The sequence below is a fragment of the Frieseomelitta varia genome, unplaced genomic scaffold (assembly GCF_011392965.1).
Source record: "Frieseomelitta varia isolate USP_RPSP 00005682 unplaced genomic scaffold, Fvar_1.2 scaffold_285, whole genome shotgun sequence".
Taxonomy (NCBI): domain Eukaryota; kingdom Metazoa; phylum Arthropoda; class Insecta; order Hymenoptera; family Apidae; genus Frieseomelitta; species Frieseomelitta varia.
In genome coordinates, this window is record NW_025110018.1 from 939,181 (window position 1) to 957,840 (window position 18,660).

Here is an 18,660-nt window from a genome sequence, read left to right on the forward strand (position 1 = left end):
TTATTCGTCAAGGCAGGATGAATTATCCTTTTATAATCGTGATAACTTCTAAATAATAGTATAATAAAATATATAATATAAAAATATAATATAAAAAAAAATAATATAATAGTAATAATAAAATTCTAAATTTTATGTAATCGTAATAAAATCTAATTATATAGTTATATTTCATTTTATTAATAAATTATGTATAATTTTATTATGTACAGTAGCTACTAGCTCCCTTTATTCGTCAAGACAGGATAAATTATCCTTTTATAATCGTAATAACTTCTAAATAATAGTATAATAAAATATATAATATGAGAAAAAACAATATAATAGTAATTATAAAATTCTAAATTTTATGTAATCGTAATAAAATCTAATTATATAGTTATATTTCATTTTATTAATAAATTATGTATAATTTTATTATGTACAGTAGCTACTAGCTCCCTTTATTCGTCAAGACAGGATAAATTATCCTCTATCTTTACTTTCCCAACGATTCCTCGGCGAAAATTGAACTTTATCTCCACGATACATCCGAATGGAAATCGAAATCTTGATTTCGTCGCAAACTCGCCAGTCAAAAGGAGAAAAAGCAAAGAAAATCGATGCGATGTCCACGATTTCACAGTCGCTCTAAAGGATTGAAAGAAACGTTGCATTTTTCGTAAAGGAAAAAAGAAAAAAAAAAAAAGAAAGAAAGCGGGACGACACGAACGTGAAAGCATAATAGCCACACTCACACAGACACATGTATTTTATCATTAATTGTTACGTACACTGGAAGTAAATCACAAGTGTGGACGGATGAACACGTAACACCGTGCGAAATGAGCTTTAATGCAAGCACGAGGAGCCTTTCTCACAGAGTATAGACTTTTGCTGACCTGCGTAACTGTGAATCTCGTTTTATTAGTTCCTTTCCTCTATTTTTTTTTTTTTTTTTTTTTTTTTTGTTTTTTTTTTTTTTTTTTTTGCTTTTTTTTATTTCTTTTTCTTCTCCGTGCGATTACTGTCAGCCGAGAAGCGTGCAACGAACGATAACACAACTCGCGACACTTCGAAGAGTTGGTAAATTATTCAACGAAAAATAACGAATTGAATTGATTTTCGGTGAACTTCCGATGATATTCATCCGTCTGAAAGTGACGGCAGATCGTACGAACGAGGATGTTTAATAAGCGAAATGAAAGAAAAAAGTGTAACTCGTTGAGATCGATTAAATCTCTCGCGAATCAGAGGGAATTTGTCTGCTCGGAAAGTGAGACGAATTTTATTTATCTATTAATCGTATTTGAATGTTCGTTAAAATTATTAGAAAGTCTGCAAGTTTATTATTAATCCCGCTACGATATTCGAATTTTCGTACTACGATTGATCGCTGGTTATTTCAGAGGACGAAAATAATTCAATCAGGATCACAAATATCCGGGAATGTTTATTTTAAAAGTTGTCCCGAAATTTAATTTGAAATTCAAAATCGGTTCGATCGATTCCATTTAAAATTCGCTCGAGAAATTTAATCGAGATCGGATGATCAAATTTTTACGTTTTGTTCCTTTTGCGTTTCTGACATTTTGTTCTTTTAGTGTTGGGAAAACAAAAAATGGCCGAAAGAACGGCAGCAGAGTTGACAAATTAATATTAATTCGATACATTGCAGTATGAACCTTGGAATTTAAGTAAACTAATTATTATAAATGCGATACTGAACACTTAAAGGGTTAATCGGACGAATTGAATTTCTTTCAATCGATAAAAAGAAATTTAATTGTACTGTTATTACCCAACAAATGTACAACCAGTCACGGAAACACATCTGTGAAATTACAAATTGTTTGACAAAAAATTTCAGAGAACATTAGACATACTTATTGGAGGAAAAAGTAATGATATTTGTTCAAAAATATAAATATTAATTATGAGTATATTAAAGTGTATTATTAAATTGTGTATTATTAAATTTATAATCAAAATAAATTATTATTGTGCATTATTAAATTTATGATCAAAATAAATTTTTGCTACATGTAGCATTTACTTTGCTATATGTATGATAATTGATAGATTGCAAACATATAATAGATATATAGATTAGATTGAATAATAAATTGAATAATAATCACTCAAATGTCTTTAATAGAATGTATTAATAATTTAATACAAAATCTCTGAATAATACTCAAAATTGACGAGCAACTCTCTACAGACACATATATCCTTTTTTCGAATTTCTATGTTCTCTACATAATTTCCATACAACATTCTTTGAAATGTAATATGTATATATATATTAAAAAGAGACGAACGAGTTTATTATTATCAAGATAGATCGTTAGATCTGTGTTCTCGATTTATTCGTATGTTCTTTGAAAGAAAGAAATTTCAGAATCATGTTAAGTAACTAACAAGTTACTTAAAATCCACAAAATGTCTAAAAATCCCCCTGCCCCCCTGTCTAAAATTTAACAGACGTATATAATCTTTCGTGACTGATTGCATTTGTAATGTTATCAAGACTACGGATCTCTATGCAATTCACAATTTTCTTTTTCTTTTTTCTTCGAATTTATGATTGAAGCTAGATATCGTTATAACGAGTGTATTATTTTCAACACTTTGAAAACTTTCCTCTGAATTTTAATAATTAAATTTCTTTAAATTTCAAAATTATTTCAGAACGCACAAAAAATCCGCATCTTTAATAGAAGATTGACAAAAAAAGATCGTTACCAGAAGACCAGCCAGGAGGACTAGGCAAATCAGGGCAACCGAGGAGACCACGACGACCGCTATCGCGTTTCCGGAATCCGGAACCGTTTCCTGTACCAGAAGAAATCTGTGTATCTGAAAAGAGTGGGTCAGTCGGCGGCATACGTTAACTAGATTATATTGTGTACGTCGAGTAATTTGTCTACAACATCACACTGAATCTAAATTTCGAACACATTGATTTTTGATTTGGTTTCACACATTTTTCGATAATGAGGTTGGAAAAAGAAAATTCGAAATTCTACGATTGAGTGTATCTTATCTTTGAATTGCTATTATCGGTTCCAACCGTATCTACGTTAAGAGCTAATTTGACGTTGTTGAATCGATTGGTTTTCTTATTGTGTTAAATTGTTTGATACAGTGAAACGAAATTGTAGTGAGAACGCAAATATTATTTATTTGAAGCAGAATTATTTATTGCAAGAGAACAAGTTTCAGACGAAGAGCAAGTTACATTAATTTTACGCGAATATATTGTAATTAATTGTGAAAAATAAATTTTAATATTGTATAATATGTACAATATTAATAAATTCTATAAATATTTTAAATATTATATAAATTTATATAAATTCTATATGGAGTTTATATTATAATTATGGAATTTATTAGTTCTATATATAATAATTAATATATAAATAATAATATTATTTTATATTATAATAATATATTTTATATAATTAAGGAGTTTATTAATTCTGTATATAATAATATATGGAGTTTATATTATTTTATATAAATATATAAAATAATATAAACTCCATAAATATTACAATTTTAAATTTATACAATACAATCTAATATTTAATATATACAATATTAATAAATTCTATAAATATTATATTGTATAAATTCATATATATATATATATATATATATATATATATATATATATATATATAAAGTTTACAGATCTAAAATTCGCAAAATTAACGTAACTTGCTCATTATTGAAATTTCCTTGTGCTCTTTACACACACACGAAAAAAAAAAAACTATGAAAATTAAACTAAAATCAAATTTAGCAATCGCTAAAGTAAAAATATTATTATATTATTTAAATATATTGAAAAATTCAAATTGAAATTGCTTCAAAATTTAAAATCACTACGAACAAATGTAGCAACGCCGACGTCTAACCAATTAATACGCAAAGAAAGGCACATTGTATCACAATCTCTCGATAAATCTTCCCGAATAAATTACGACGAACTTACTTTAACTGGGAACTTGATGTGCTCCTGCGATTTTTCGTAGAGGCTCGGCAAACTTTTCGTCATGTCGCTGTCGAATTTGCCATTTTCGTCGACCACGTAAATCCAAATGGACGTGAGGGGCATGTCCGACGACGGTTTGGGGCTCGTTAGCTCCTGACACGGATTCTGATGGAAAATAATTTGCTCGTCGGATACCGGCCTGTGAAACGAAAAACGACCACGACATTTATATACGATTAGTCGAATTAGTACTTCAGAAATATAATAAGCCAACTATGAAATAAACAATTTGACTAATTGTTTATAAAGTTGACAAAACAGTGATTAAACGTGCATGAGATATATGACATATATATCGTGTTGTTCTTTTTTTTTTTTTTTTTAATTTTCATGTCAAAATTTCTTTGCGATATCTTTAAAACGCTCACGTTAGATACCAACGATACAGAGCTGGTTTCTTTATAAATAACATTACTCTGTATCCGGACACCAATCACGTATTTTCGAAGTTCCCTTTGCTCAAGAGATTCATTTTATTCGAGACAAATTGAATTTGTTGCTTCGCGATCGCTCGCTGCGGATGGATTGTAATTGGTTTGAAAAATTGAGATTTATTTGAGAATTTATTCCTCTTGCTTCTCGTAACGAGAATTTCTATTTATTTGGATCCGTGATATTGCAGAGATTTCTTTCTATAAATAAAATTATTCCATGCCAGCCGCGTGTTTTCGAAGGTTTCGAGTTCCTTCAATTAAGAGATTCCTTTATTCGGGACAAATTGGATTTGTTGCTTCGCGATCGCTCGCTGCGGATGGATTGGTAATTGGTTTGGAAAATTGAGATTTATTTGAGAATTTATTCTTCTTGCTTTTAGTAACGAGAATTTCTATTTATTTATTCTATTTATCCGTGATACCACGAATCTTTTTGTAAATAAAATTATTCTGTGCCTGTACTAATCAGGTATTTTCAAGTTTCCTTAATTAAGACTCTTGTCGAAGTAAATTGTGATTGTTTTAAAAAAATTGACAGACTTATCCGTGAAATGCTTTAGCTTTCACTAATCATAATTTATAGATTGTGGATTTTCGTGTAATTTGAAATTTTAGAACAGAATTGGGAAATTGGAGAAATTGAACAATAAACAAAATTGAAAAAAAATGCATGTAATGTACGAAAACGTATAAAATATTTAAAGTACTATGTTTTCTGTAATTGAAAATTGTATTAATTATATTCATTTGATTTTCGATTGGAAAATATGAACTTGTATAAAAATTATTAACAATCTAACGATAATACAATCTTGTTAGATAATCTCTAGATTATTTATTTCTATTATTTCTATAATCTCTAGAAGTTATAACATTTGTGTCGATCTACAGAAAGTAAACTCGTCTGTCAAATTTCAAATATCTCAAAAATAGAAAGAAAGTTGAATATTTTATGAAAACTTGATTAACTTGTTGGCTAAAATTCTAAAATATCGGCAATATTTCTTACATTTGTCTTAGACACGATCTCGGATCTTAAAAGACAAGAATTTATTATTATTTATTATTATTAAATTATAATTATTTTATTATTATATTAATATTATTATTATTACATTGTATTATGTTTTATATATTTTCTTTTAATTTATTTGTCTCTCACAATAAAAAGAAAGTATAAAAACCATCGTTACTTATTTAGAATTTGTTCAATTCTAACTAATGAATAAAACTCTTTAATAGATTCTAAACTAAAACTAAATAAACGAACAAATGAATAAAAATAAAACTAACAAATATATTACAATTCTATATAAATTAAATTAATGTAAAAATGATGTTTGAACGAATCTCATGACTGTGGCTCTGTGAATAAATCAAAAATAAATCTCCTCGTAAATAACGTGCAAAAGAATCTACAAGAACGCTCACTTTTTCATGCCGTCCGTCAGAATCTCCGCCAGCGTGACCCTCAGTTTGTCCATTTTCGGGCAAACGTCGTACGAGTTGCCCTCCATGTCGATACGAACCCAGCAGGTGATCTCCTCCTGGCTGGGCAGCAGTTTCGTGTCGTACGTCTTCACCGTAGATACGTCGGAAACCACGATCGGCGAGCTAGTGGAGCTCGAGACCGCGACCTTCGGCCTGATACTGACCGTGGCGAACGGAACACTGGAAGTCTCCACTCGCGTCGCGTCATCCGACGTGGACGCAAACTCCACAACAGTAGCTTCGGTGACGTTGTTCACCGTGAAACTTGCTTCCTTGGTGATGGTGTATTCAACTCTGACCGTCGTCGCGGCGTCCTCGTCGCTAAACGTGCCCCAAGAATCCGTCACGTCCACCTTTGTCGAAATTCTCTCCGTCTCTCCCATCATCTCTTTATCAACGATGGTGCTGGATCGAGTCGTGGGCTCGTTGGACTGCGTCGGCCTTGGTATCGACAGAGGAACGAGCGTTCGATCCGTCAACGGGTTATCGGTCTCGCTGCTCGACGAAGGCTCCTCCGTGATCGATTCGTTGCTCGTCGTTGATTCGTCGTCCTCGTTCGACGCGTTCCTCGTTAGGCCCTTCACCGTCGGCACGATCTCGCTCGGTAATTCGCGACCCTCGGCTGGCTGCTCGGTAAAGTTCCGCGAGAGGAACGCTGTCGACTCGGACAGGCCGACGAACTCGAACTCAACGCCGGTGGTGGTTGGTAGGAATGTTTCGTCGGGGCTGAGAGTTCCACCTGCGCTTCCTGAAGGGATTTCGTTGGTCCCGTTCGTCTCTGAGCCGAGGCTCGGGGACTCGGTGACGTTCCCCAATGATGTCTCCTCTACGGTAGTCGCGAGCAACGCTGCGTTGCTCTCCGTGCTAGCGTCATCCGTGGACGAAGAATTCAACGTAGACGATGAAGAATTTCCCTTGATCAGCGTGTACCCGGTGGATAGTTCGCCGGAAGACTCCGTGGTCAAAGTTGCTCGGCTGGTGGTCTCGTGGAACGTTCGTTCGACGCTCTCGGGCTTCGCGCTCACTTCCGTTATCCCGTTCCCCGTCACGTCCACGCTTCTATCGCTCCATCGAGGAACGTCGTTCCCCGCGCTTGTCGACCGCTCGAGTTTCACGGTCTCGTTCGTCGGCGTGGCTTCCTCCAACCGAGGCAAAGACGCGGTGGAACGAACCTCCGCGCTGGACGTAGTCGAGGACTCGTTGCTCCCTTTCTCGTACGCTGGTCGAAACTGTTGGATGCTGTTCTCCAACACGTCCGAAGCTTCGGTCACGATGAACTTCTCCTCGGACTGCCCCTTGCCGATCGTGTTCTCCAAAGCGGATGCTTCCTCGGTGGTCACTGGCAATTGGCTGCTAGCATTGCGAAACGATTTCACGTAAGGGTAAGGTCTGACCGTGGTACTATCGGTGGTATTTTTCTTTATTGTAGCAGGAATTCTTCTTGAATTTGTCAGTCGATTCTCCTCCGATCTGGAGGAGGAGGTCGTGGACGATTCTTCGCCGTTTCTTTCCGTGGTTAGCTGCACCGTTTCGTTGGTGTCCTCGACGTTCTCGTTCGACGTAGGTGGTTTCGTTTCGATCACCATCCGCTGAATCGCGCGTTGAGTCACGTTTTCTGCGACGACCTCCACCTCCTCTTTCGGATGTCGCGACTCGTGAGTCACCGGGATCTCCCCGGTGATGAAATTTGTCGAGTTCCCATCTCCGAGAGACCTCGGCCTGTTATTACTCGAGTCCACATCGTCGCTTGCCTCCGTCGACAGTTTTCGGTGGCTGTAGTTGACGTACGTATCGTTGATCAACGAGATTGACTCGTCCTTCTCCTCGTCGGCATCTTTCAGATCAGGGACCTCCGCGTTCTTCACTGAACCCTCCGCCTTTTTCTTCCTGTCTTGGAGCTCCTCCTGTCGTAACAGATTATATGGTCGTTATTTGCAAAACCGGTCGATGCTTTTGTAACGATCGTTTGTCAAAATAGCGACTTCTACACGTGTGAACTTGGCGTTCGTGTTCCGAATTTTAGATAAAAAACAGTTTCAATGATGGATTAGTTGAAAAGCATCTTCAGGTTTCTATCGTAGAAAAATATTTCCATTAATTTTGTGTGCAAAAATTTACAATACTACACTATTCACGCCAAATGAAATTGTGAAGAAATTCGACGAAATTGACGAAAAGTTTGACATTACTTCGATGTCAATTTTGTACTGACAAAACAGGATTATTCCTTGAAATACACACAAGTATGCATAGTTTTGTTTTCTTCGTATTTTTGTGTGAAATACTAAACTCTGAAATATCTTGTAGATTAAATAGATTGTAATATAATTATAACTATAATAATACGTTATACAGCGATTATTGTTAATCGTAATTGTCATTTATTATTACATTTTTATATTATATAATATAATCTTATGTATTTTTATTCAGCATCCGAAACCTGAAGTATAGTTGAGTCAGATAGATAATAATAATAAACACAGAGATCTTTCGCAATTATTAAATTAAAATTTCTAAAATCACATTTCACATGTGTGTGTAATGATTGATTTGAAATATAAGGTTCGGTATATTAGTATATTTATAAGTAAGTTGGCATATTTATACCTACTTCTATTTTGAATAAGTTTGATTCTTTGTGAATCGTACGAACTGTAGTGTAAAAGTAAATTTAAATTCTAAATATACAAATAAATTAAAAATATTACATAAATATAAAAAAAAACATACGATATTATATAAATATAGAGGGTGTCCACTGAGAAACTGAAAAGAGTTTGAGAAAATCGTGACTTGTTCATTTTCAAAACTATTGAAGTTTAGTCATTTGACGGATGTTTTCTACATAACACTGGAAAAAGATCCATTAATTATATTCCCAAATAAAATAATAAAAAATTAAAAAAAAAAATACGTGTCTGCGAAAGTTACTTCTGTTTCATATCATTTCGGTCTTTGAGTGACCACCCTGTGCATACAAATAGATTTATAAAAAAAAGTGCAATACACAAATTCGTAATATTACGCGAATAATTACATATTTTCAGAAATCTGTACTCGTAATTACCAGAGGAATCTTTTGCGGTGACTCGTTACCAGGCTTATCAAACGTTCCCGCTTTCAGCGTCGAATCCGAGCTCGTCTCTCCCCCTTCCAAAGATTTTACAACTTTTCCCAGCTCCTGCGCCAGACTGTCATTGGAAAGTTGACCCTCGACAGTCTTGTTCCTCGTCTCGTCGACTTTCGTTTCGTCCAACGTCGGTTTCGCGGTTACCGCGGTCAGTCCGTTGGTCCTCGAGAGTCTGTAAGAGTCCTCGGTTATCGTTTTCGTGCTCGAACTCTTGCCGGACGTTCCGTAGATCGCCTCCTCGAGTTTCGATCCACCGTTGAACGACACGTCCGATTTCTCGACTTGGTCGCGCGATCCGTTCTCGTCGATCGGCATCGCCACTTTCTCCTCGCCCTCTGCTTTGCCATCTTTCGCGAGCTCGATCTCCTCTGTCGTCGCGTTGTACGGATCAACCGCTTCGTTTCTCTTCGCCGTTAAGTGATACTCTGCCTCGTCCTTGGATGGTATTCCGTTTACGATCGTGTTGTTCCTTTGGAATATCGGTTGCCTCTCCGAGCTCGATGCCGGAGGATCCTCCGTCACGTCTGCGGCCACCGCGCTGAACAGCAGCAGGAAAACACCTGCGAATATAAGTGAAACGTTTGTTTTACAGTGATTGTATTTATTCGTTGAAAATGTAACGAAAGAGACGATGCCACTCGACACCATTGAAACCATCGGAGACGTTAAAATGAAAAAAAAAGAAGAGAACAGAGAACTTTATAATACAGTGGAGTACGTAGGATTTTTTCTTGAAATTACTGACTGTCGATAATTACTGGAGTCGATAAAGAAGAGGAGACTTTTATATATTACTATATATTATACTTATATATTACTATATATTATATTACTATATATTATACTATATGTTATACTGTAGTATATATGTAGTATACTTTAGTATTATAATATTATTATAGTACTATAGTGCTATGTACATAGCATAGTGAATTTATTACTATTAGTATACTATAGTATTATAATACTATTATAGTACTATATTATATTACAGTATTACAATACTATTATAGTACTATAGTACTACATACTATACTATTATAGCACAGTATATTTATATTATTACTATTATATAGTATATTATGATACTATTATAGTACTATAGTGCTACATACTATACTATTATAGCATAGTATATTTGTATTATTACTATTATATAGTATATTACAGTATTATAATACTATTATGGTACTATAGTATATTACAGTATTACAATACTATTATAGTACTATAGTGCTATATACTATACTATTTACATTATTACTATTATATAGTATATTATAGTATTATAATACTATTATAGTAGTATAGTATATCACAGTATTACAATACTATTATAGTACTATAATGCTATATGCTACACTATTATAGCATAGTATATTTGTATTATTATTATTATATACTATATTATAGTATTATAATGCTATTATAGTATATTACAGTACTATAGTATATTACAGTATTACAATACTATTGTAGTACTATAATTCTATATACTATAATATTATAGCATAGTATATTTATATTATTACTATTATATAGTATATTATAGTATTATAATACTATTATATATTAGTAATATAGTATAGTATATTATAGTATTATAGTTACATTATATACTACAGTATATTATAATATAGTATTATTATAATGTAATATAAAATAAAATTTCGCAGAGTATTTTCAACATTGCACAATATAAAATTATAAATTAGTGATTTTGACCATTCTAATGTTAAAATTATAATACGTCCAATAATTGGCAATTAAATTCACACTATTACAAATCCGTGAAAAGAAATCGTACAACGATCAACCAGGCCTCACTTTAAAGTACGGCACCTTCCCTTATTTCTGACATGTTTTTGCATCACGTAGACAGTGAGAAAGTGAAGATACTGTTTTATTAAAAATGTTACAAATTGTCATAGCTTATAAAAACGTTGTTCTGGTAACTGAAAATTTTTCTGACAACTGGATTCTACCATGGATTTGAAGAGTGAAGTCTCTTTTTTATAGCAAGCCCCTAAAATTTGACGTACGATTTTGTTTTACTGTTTTGCCGAACATGCAACGAGGTAATTATTAAATTACACGTTCGGACTTGTACAGCCAAGGAGATTATATTGAATCGCAATTGAGTCGTAAAATTATATTGAACCATAATATTGCAATTACACTGATTACTACTGAATATTAATTAAAGATTATGTATATTTTAATAATATTCAATTATAGTGTCTATTATTCTCGGTTTAAATTCGCGTCGGAAATTGTTAAAAATAAAGGAAATTCAAATTACTTCCAAGTAACTTAATACAAATTTAAGCTAATGAAAGTTTTTTTTAACCATTATTGCAAGTTATATAACAATTTAATATATTCGAAAAATAGTATCAAATTACGCTTGCTGTACGAATTATGTTTTCTATTTGAAAAAGGGCGAATCATGATGCTAGAGGGAAATAAATTTAAACTCGAACTTCTAGTACGTCAAAATTAAAAAAAAAAAAAAAAACAAGAAAGAAAGATTAAAAATTACATTTTTAAAAAAGTAAACTATGCCGTTGATGACATTCGTCATGAAATTCCGAGATATTCGTGGAAAACGGGAATATTTTATTATTAATACTCTCCCGTGATGTTTGAATTTCATACTACTCGTATTATCTAGAGCAATTACGTAAATCTGATAGTGAGTGCAGTCTGCGACTATGATTGCATTCACGTAGCTATGTGGGTTACTGTTGGCCGGATTAGAGAGGATAAACAGGAATTACAACAAAATAATAACGAGCTGAATGGAACTTAACGATAACGAGTAATATACATTATAATTTGTGTAAACCCTCGCTTAAACTATCGCAGGGCGAAATATATTTATTATGTAATATACATAATATTAATATATATATTTATTACATTTATTATGTAATATACATAATATTAATATGTATATTATTTATTATATTTAACTGGTTGATTTATTTTATGAACAAACACGTATGTCTTTATCAAGTGCTTCTAACACGTCTACGAAATATGTTGCAATTGAATCATAATATTTAAATAGAACATCGTTTAAAGTTCCGAGTAACATTCGTCTCAATAAAACAAAAAAGGTTACGTTCACCAATTATTCAATTCTTAAAGAATTTTTCCAACGCGAAAAAGAAAAAAAATTTTGCGATTTTTGTCTGCATGAGCCATGTATATATACATTTTTTTATTTTATCAATCCTGTTTAAATTGACGAATTTTCATCCAATTTCTTAAGACTTCAGTCTCCCATATTTTGATTGGCCTAATCCAATAGGGAATCTGAAGTACTTGAATTCAAAATTATTTCAAAAATTCAAATTCACACTGCACCGTATTAAACAAATATATTTAAATCTGTATAAAAATAAATGTATCCTTAATTTCTTGCACGTTCCACGTTCGTTAATAAATTTCTAGACTTCTGGTAACATTAATATTTGGAGGGATAGGTATAATTACGAACGTGATGATTAATAATGACATGCCAAATACATCTTTAATTTCCTACATACTTCACCATATTAAATCTCTAGACCTTTAGTAGTAATAATGTATTAACACTGAACGCTGAAATGCATTAATAGTTATCAAATGCAGTCATTCGAGGTCACGAATCATTTGCATGTAACAACACACGCAAGAAACTTAATATTTGTAGATGTTATTTGATTATCTTAATAATTGTAGATGTTATTTGATTATTTTTATATTTATTTTGTTATACATTATTTCAAATTTATAAATAATATAATATATAATAAGTAATATTATATATATATAAATTATTTATATATTTATTATATATATATATAATAAATAAAAAATAAATCTATAAATAATTTATATAATGTAAATAATATATTATTATAATAATGTTATATTTATATTATGTACAATGTAAATATATTATAATAATATTATATTTATATCACATATAATATAAATAACAATAAATAATTTCACAAATAATTTATATATGTATAAAAATATATATATATATAAATATTACATTCAATTTCCAATTAAAAAATTTATTTAATTATATATAAATTATATATATATTATTTATTATATATTTATTATTTATTATTATTATTATTTCTTATTATATGTATTATATAATATATATAATATACAAGTGTATATACATTTTAGAAAATAGCCACGAAACGACATATAAATCCAGGCGTTAATTGCGCGTCAGCCTCTTAATCGCCTAATGATCCGATCGTTGAAGGATAATCGTTACTTCGTCCCGTGAACAAGCGTCCTCGTTGTCGGATCGGTGAACCGTGAACAATGTGTCGTGGCCGACGAACAACACGTGCGAATAAACGAGAGGAGGAATGGATATTGACAACGCAACGGTGACTGGTTCTCACAGTCCAGATGAAATAAAAATGACCGTGGACAGCTTTTTTTTTTTCTCTCTTTTTTTTTAATGGATCTAAAAACCGGTTCGCCGGTCGAATTACTCGGCCATCGAGAAACGATTCATGAACCTTCTACCGTGATGCGGTTCGCCGCGCGTTCAGCGCTATGATGACGGATAGGAGATGAAAAAAAAAAAAAAAATGCGTGTGCTAACATGATGCGGGTACACAGATCTCGAAAGAAGCATGCGTGCGAATCTTGATCTTTGCCTGATGTTGCGTGAACAACATGCACGAGTAGTGTATGTACACATGTACACTGGGAAATATTAGGTGTAAGTAACTATATTTGTATAATAGAAAATAGCGCGGTGAATGTAAATTATGAATTATACACGATAAATGCAGTATTTGCAGTTGGTAGATTGCTCTATAAAAATATGAATTGTTTTTGTTAAACAGAATACATTTGTTTTGTAAAAATAGTAGCGATAAGTATATAAACTATGATACGATAAATACAGTATAAATTATACTACAAAAATTATATGAGTTATGATATGTAATATAATATATATTATATGATATATATAATATTATAATATATACATTTGTTTCGTAAAAATGGTGCAATAAATATAAATCATGATACGATAAATGCAATATAAATTACATTAAATTACATGAGTTATGATATATAATATTATATATAATACGATATAATATATATTATTTATAATATTATAATGTATAGTTATGATATATAATATTATCTAAAAGCATAAATTATATGCATAATATCCAATATACTGTAATTATATGCATAGTATACTGTAAATTATGTGCACAATATCCAATATAATATATTGATCTATATAGAAAAATCAAAACATTACTTTATCAATATACGCTTCTTTTTGATAGCAGTCGAGATAAAATTGACAGTAAAAGGTATAAAGAATATTGCACAATGTTACATAAATCAAGAACTGGCCAAATTATGAAGATCAATGAATAAGATTGTTAGCACGTAAGGATTAACTCTGTAATCATTACATTTTTATAATTAAAAATCATGTTTTTTGCAATATGTGGATATTCAACAGAAACTATTAAATTGAAAATACGTCTCATTTTTTTTTTTTACGTTTCAAGTATAGAATAAGAACATCACGTTCGTAATTACAAAAGTATCATTGAATCATAAAAGTAGTTCGTTTCAATTCAAGAGACATTATACAATGCCATTATGTACTCCTTTTGAAACAAGTTTTATCCAACAAACCAGACTTAAATGCAAAATAGAGTCATTGAATAAGCATGTGGAGCAAAAATTTTCCATCTGGAAAAACTCGTTTTCAAGAAAATCTACGCACGACCGTTTGCAAATCAGGCAGAGCAGAATCACAGAGAATGAATAACACTTTCATGATTGTTAAAAGAGTTGCAACTTTCTCAGACGAAAATCTCGTTATCTAAACATACGCACACAAGTGTTGCAAATGTAGTGAAAACTAGCAGACGTTGAAAGAAACACATTGGAAGGTAATCAGTTGTTCCACGCTTTGAGTGGACAAACTACAAAAAAATACGAAATGATAAAGGGAATAAAAGTGAATAAAATACGAAATTGGAGGCAAATGAAAAACAAACGAACTATCAATAATATGTAAATTCAAACTTACCAGGACAAATATAATTATACAGAATAAAAGATGATTGAAAAATAATTCTGACGAGTGGAAAAAAAAATAAACTTCTTCGTTTTTCGAAAAAAAATCGAGTTTCAAGTTTTCTGAAATATATTTAAATTTGATTAATTCTGGCGCCAATAATCGACTTTAATTTTTCATTTTTTTTCACGTGGAATCATCTACTTTGTCTCGGTTGTCACAGGTATAGTTCAATCGTAAGCCTAATTGGATTGAATGGCCTTTGAAATTCACATGTGTCGACGAGCGTACGTATTTTAAAATGGTTTTAAAAAAACCATACTAGCGCATTGAATCACGAGTGTCCAAGAAAGAATCCCAGCTTTCTAATTCTTTAATCGATTTGGATCCTCCTTTTTGCATTCCTCGCGGAGTCGCCGATTCGGAACGGATCATCCGGTAATAACGCGGATTCGGCTGGAAACGCCGGCAGGAAACTTTCGATTTCGTTTTCGTACACAATGAACGGATACGCGGGACTCTCGATTTCGATATTATTCATTACTTATTTCTCACGTCGTACGAGGAACTTATTAATTATTCGACTGCGAACACGTGCAATTTAGAAGCAAGGCAAAGATCAGGCAAGTATTTATTTAAATTCCACTTTCTGTTATCAATAAAACGTTGAGACTTGGATAATTGTAATAAATATTTTATCTTGGATATTTCACGTATTTCCGTGTGGTAAAACATCATTATAATTGGATACATTTTTTTTTTTCGATACATAGTATAGAATTTTTATGGAATATTTTTTTCTACATTTTATATCTTTGTGTGTGTGATAAAAAAAATGAAATTTAGACAAAGATTTATTAATTTATTGTATAATTACTTTACTTTTAATGTTTATGCATTTACAGGAAATTGAAAAGTGCAGAAACGTATAAAACATCCAAAAGTTGTATTTATTATAATTAGACCGTGAATATATATATATATATATATATATATATATATATATTTGTATTTTTGCATGCGTAACTAAAAAAATGGAAATAATGTGTATGTGTTATATCACAAAAGTAAATACGTATATTATAAAATATATATAATATGTATATTATGTGTGTAGAATGTAATATACAAATTATAAAAATAATAAATGAAAATATATAAAATATATGTGTAATTGGAAGGAGAAAATCAAATTTGTTTATTCAGTACGTATGAATTCAGCTAACTATCCGCCAAGAATGAATAGAAAATCAGCAAGTGGTTCTCCTATTAAATTGTGTAACACGTTCATTCACCTTTCCATGTAACATCTCGTCGCGTTATAATATTACAGAAAATGCGACACGATATCAACTGAACAATAAGCAAACGTACAATGAATATTGTTTACAATTGTATTATCCAACGAATAACAATCAGCAGGGGATCATATGATTATCATGAATATCGAACAAAAGAATTATTTATATGCACACATCGGATTGCAAACAACAAGAATCACTACGGTTTTGTTTGGAAGATCTATGTTCATCGGTATATTTATTGCTCACTGCATTAATATTGGAATATCGTAATCAATAGTTTCAACATTCGCGAGCGATTATCAAACAAGATAACGTGGAAACAAAATTCCCGGTGGAAGAATAAAGAAAGCGAAGGCATACCGCTTCGTTTATTTTTAAACAAACGCGTCGTCGATCAGAATTCAAAAACAACTGTTTGTAATTTTGGTATTTTCATTATAATGCAGTTGTTGTTTATAAAACTCTTTATGTTCACAATTTTATTTAAGTACAATCCAGGCAAAAGTAATAAATTTACATCACTTCTCAGTGACGAGTTCAAGAAGAAAGCGACGAATTAATTGTACACGGGTTCGGTCACTCGTTACGGTCCGCAATCCAGCTGCCGGGCGCAAGTGGTTAGTCTTCAACACTCTGATACCGTTTGGCGGGATAAAAATGAAATGAAACGAAACTCTCCGTGTATTTGCCTCCCGATGCACGAGTTCGCGCGAAAACGAACGCGCGTTCGATTTTTGACAAACCACTCGTAGGAGACTCGCGGAGGAAAGTAGGCACGACGCAACGGTAAATCCGTATTGTCGAGGCAAGTGTTACGGTTTTAGCCCGCAGTCCGGCACGGCATGGCGATTCTAACAGTACTTGATAGCCGGACAACGTGGTTCGTGCCCTCCTCCCCCTCCTCCCGATTATCAACCTTTATGCGATGCAACAGGATGAACTCGAGACTCGAGACTCCGACTCTCTGTTCAATGGAAACGAGCGTCGCCGTCAACGTGGTTACACGCGCGTGAAAGTTATGACAAAATGGCTCGCATCGGCGTGATTTATCACTCGTCGTGACGTTCATTCTCGGTTCGTAGAAAGTTTGTAACTTAGAAATAATCAGCGTCTTTGGTTCAGCGTAAGGAAATCAGCTTTGGATGGAAATGGTTGTGGAAATGGTACTTGGACACCAGTTGTGTACAGTTGCTTGTGAAAGTATACTTACTAGACACGTTGTATAGTTGCTGCTGGAAGTATTTAAACATGCTGTATAATTTATGAATGCAATTTACATTATGCTGTATAGTTTATGAAAGTATTTAAACACGTTGTATACTTTGTTTATGAAAGTACTTGGACACGTTTTACAGTTGCTCGTGAAAGTATTTAGACACATTGTATAGTTGCTTATGAAAGTTACTTAGACACGTTGTTAGAGGTTACTGAAGAAACTGAAGAGTTTGATGGAGCCCGTATTTGTGAAAATGGTGCTTTGAAGGATGCTGTTTTTCATGAATGATATTGAAAAAAGTCCATTAATTATATTTCCAAATGAAATAATAAAAAATTAAAGAAACATGTGTTTGTAAAAGTTACTTTTGTTTTATATCATTCAGTCTGTCAGTGACCACCCTATATGATGTTAGTGAAATTTTAAAATGTCTTCATATAACACACATAATACAGATATACACATACGTGATAAATTCAAATTCAATTTGTATCTTTAACTGATAAATAAATCAGTGTCAATAAAATATAAATAATAATAATGAAAATATCAATAAAATATGATATCATATGAAATAATAATGATAACAATATCTAAGTTATTCCAGTATATCTATAACACACATAGTTTCAGAGATGTACACTGTGTATTTAGCAGTTTAATTAATTGTGCAAGTATAATATGAAATAATAATGATAAAAATATCTAAGCTATTCCAGTATATCTATAATACATATAGTTTCAGAGATGTACACTGTGTATTTAGCAGTTTAATGAATTGTGCAAGTGTAATATGAAATAATAATGATAAAAATATCTAAGTTATTCCAGTATATCTATAACACATATAGTTTCAGAGATGTACACTGTGTATTTAGCAGTTTAATGAATTGTGCAAGTATAATATGAAATAATAATGATAAAAATATCTAAGTTATTCCAGTATATC

General features: G+C 32.0%; 1 protein-coding gene across 4 annotated transcripts in view; it reads right to left on the reverse strand.

Moving 5' to 3' along the window:
- Positions 1-18,660, reverse strand: part of LOC122529427 (serine-rich adhesin for platelets) — a 107,714-nt gene that overhangs the window by 17,542 nt on the left and 71,512 nt on the right. For 3 of the 4 annotated variants that reach the window (XM_043655563.1, XM_043655561.1, XM_043655562.1), the window contains 4 exons: positions 9,041-9,663; positions 5,911-7,874; positions 3,986-4,184; positions 2,728-2,841 (listed from right to left, as the gene is read on the reverse strand). In XM_043655563.1, the coding sequence (XP_043511498.1) occupies positions 2,728-2,841; positions 3,986-4,184; positions 5,911-7,874; positions 9,041-9,663 (2,900 nt within the window). The remainder of the gene's footprint in view (positions 1-2,727; positions 2,842-3,985; positions 4,185-5,910; positions 7,875-9,040; positions 9,664-18,660) is intronic. The other variant, XM_043655564.1, reaches the window with a different exon arrangement.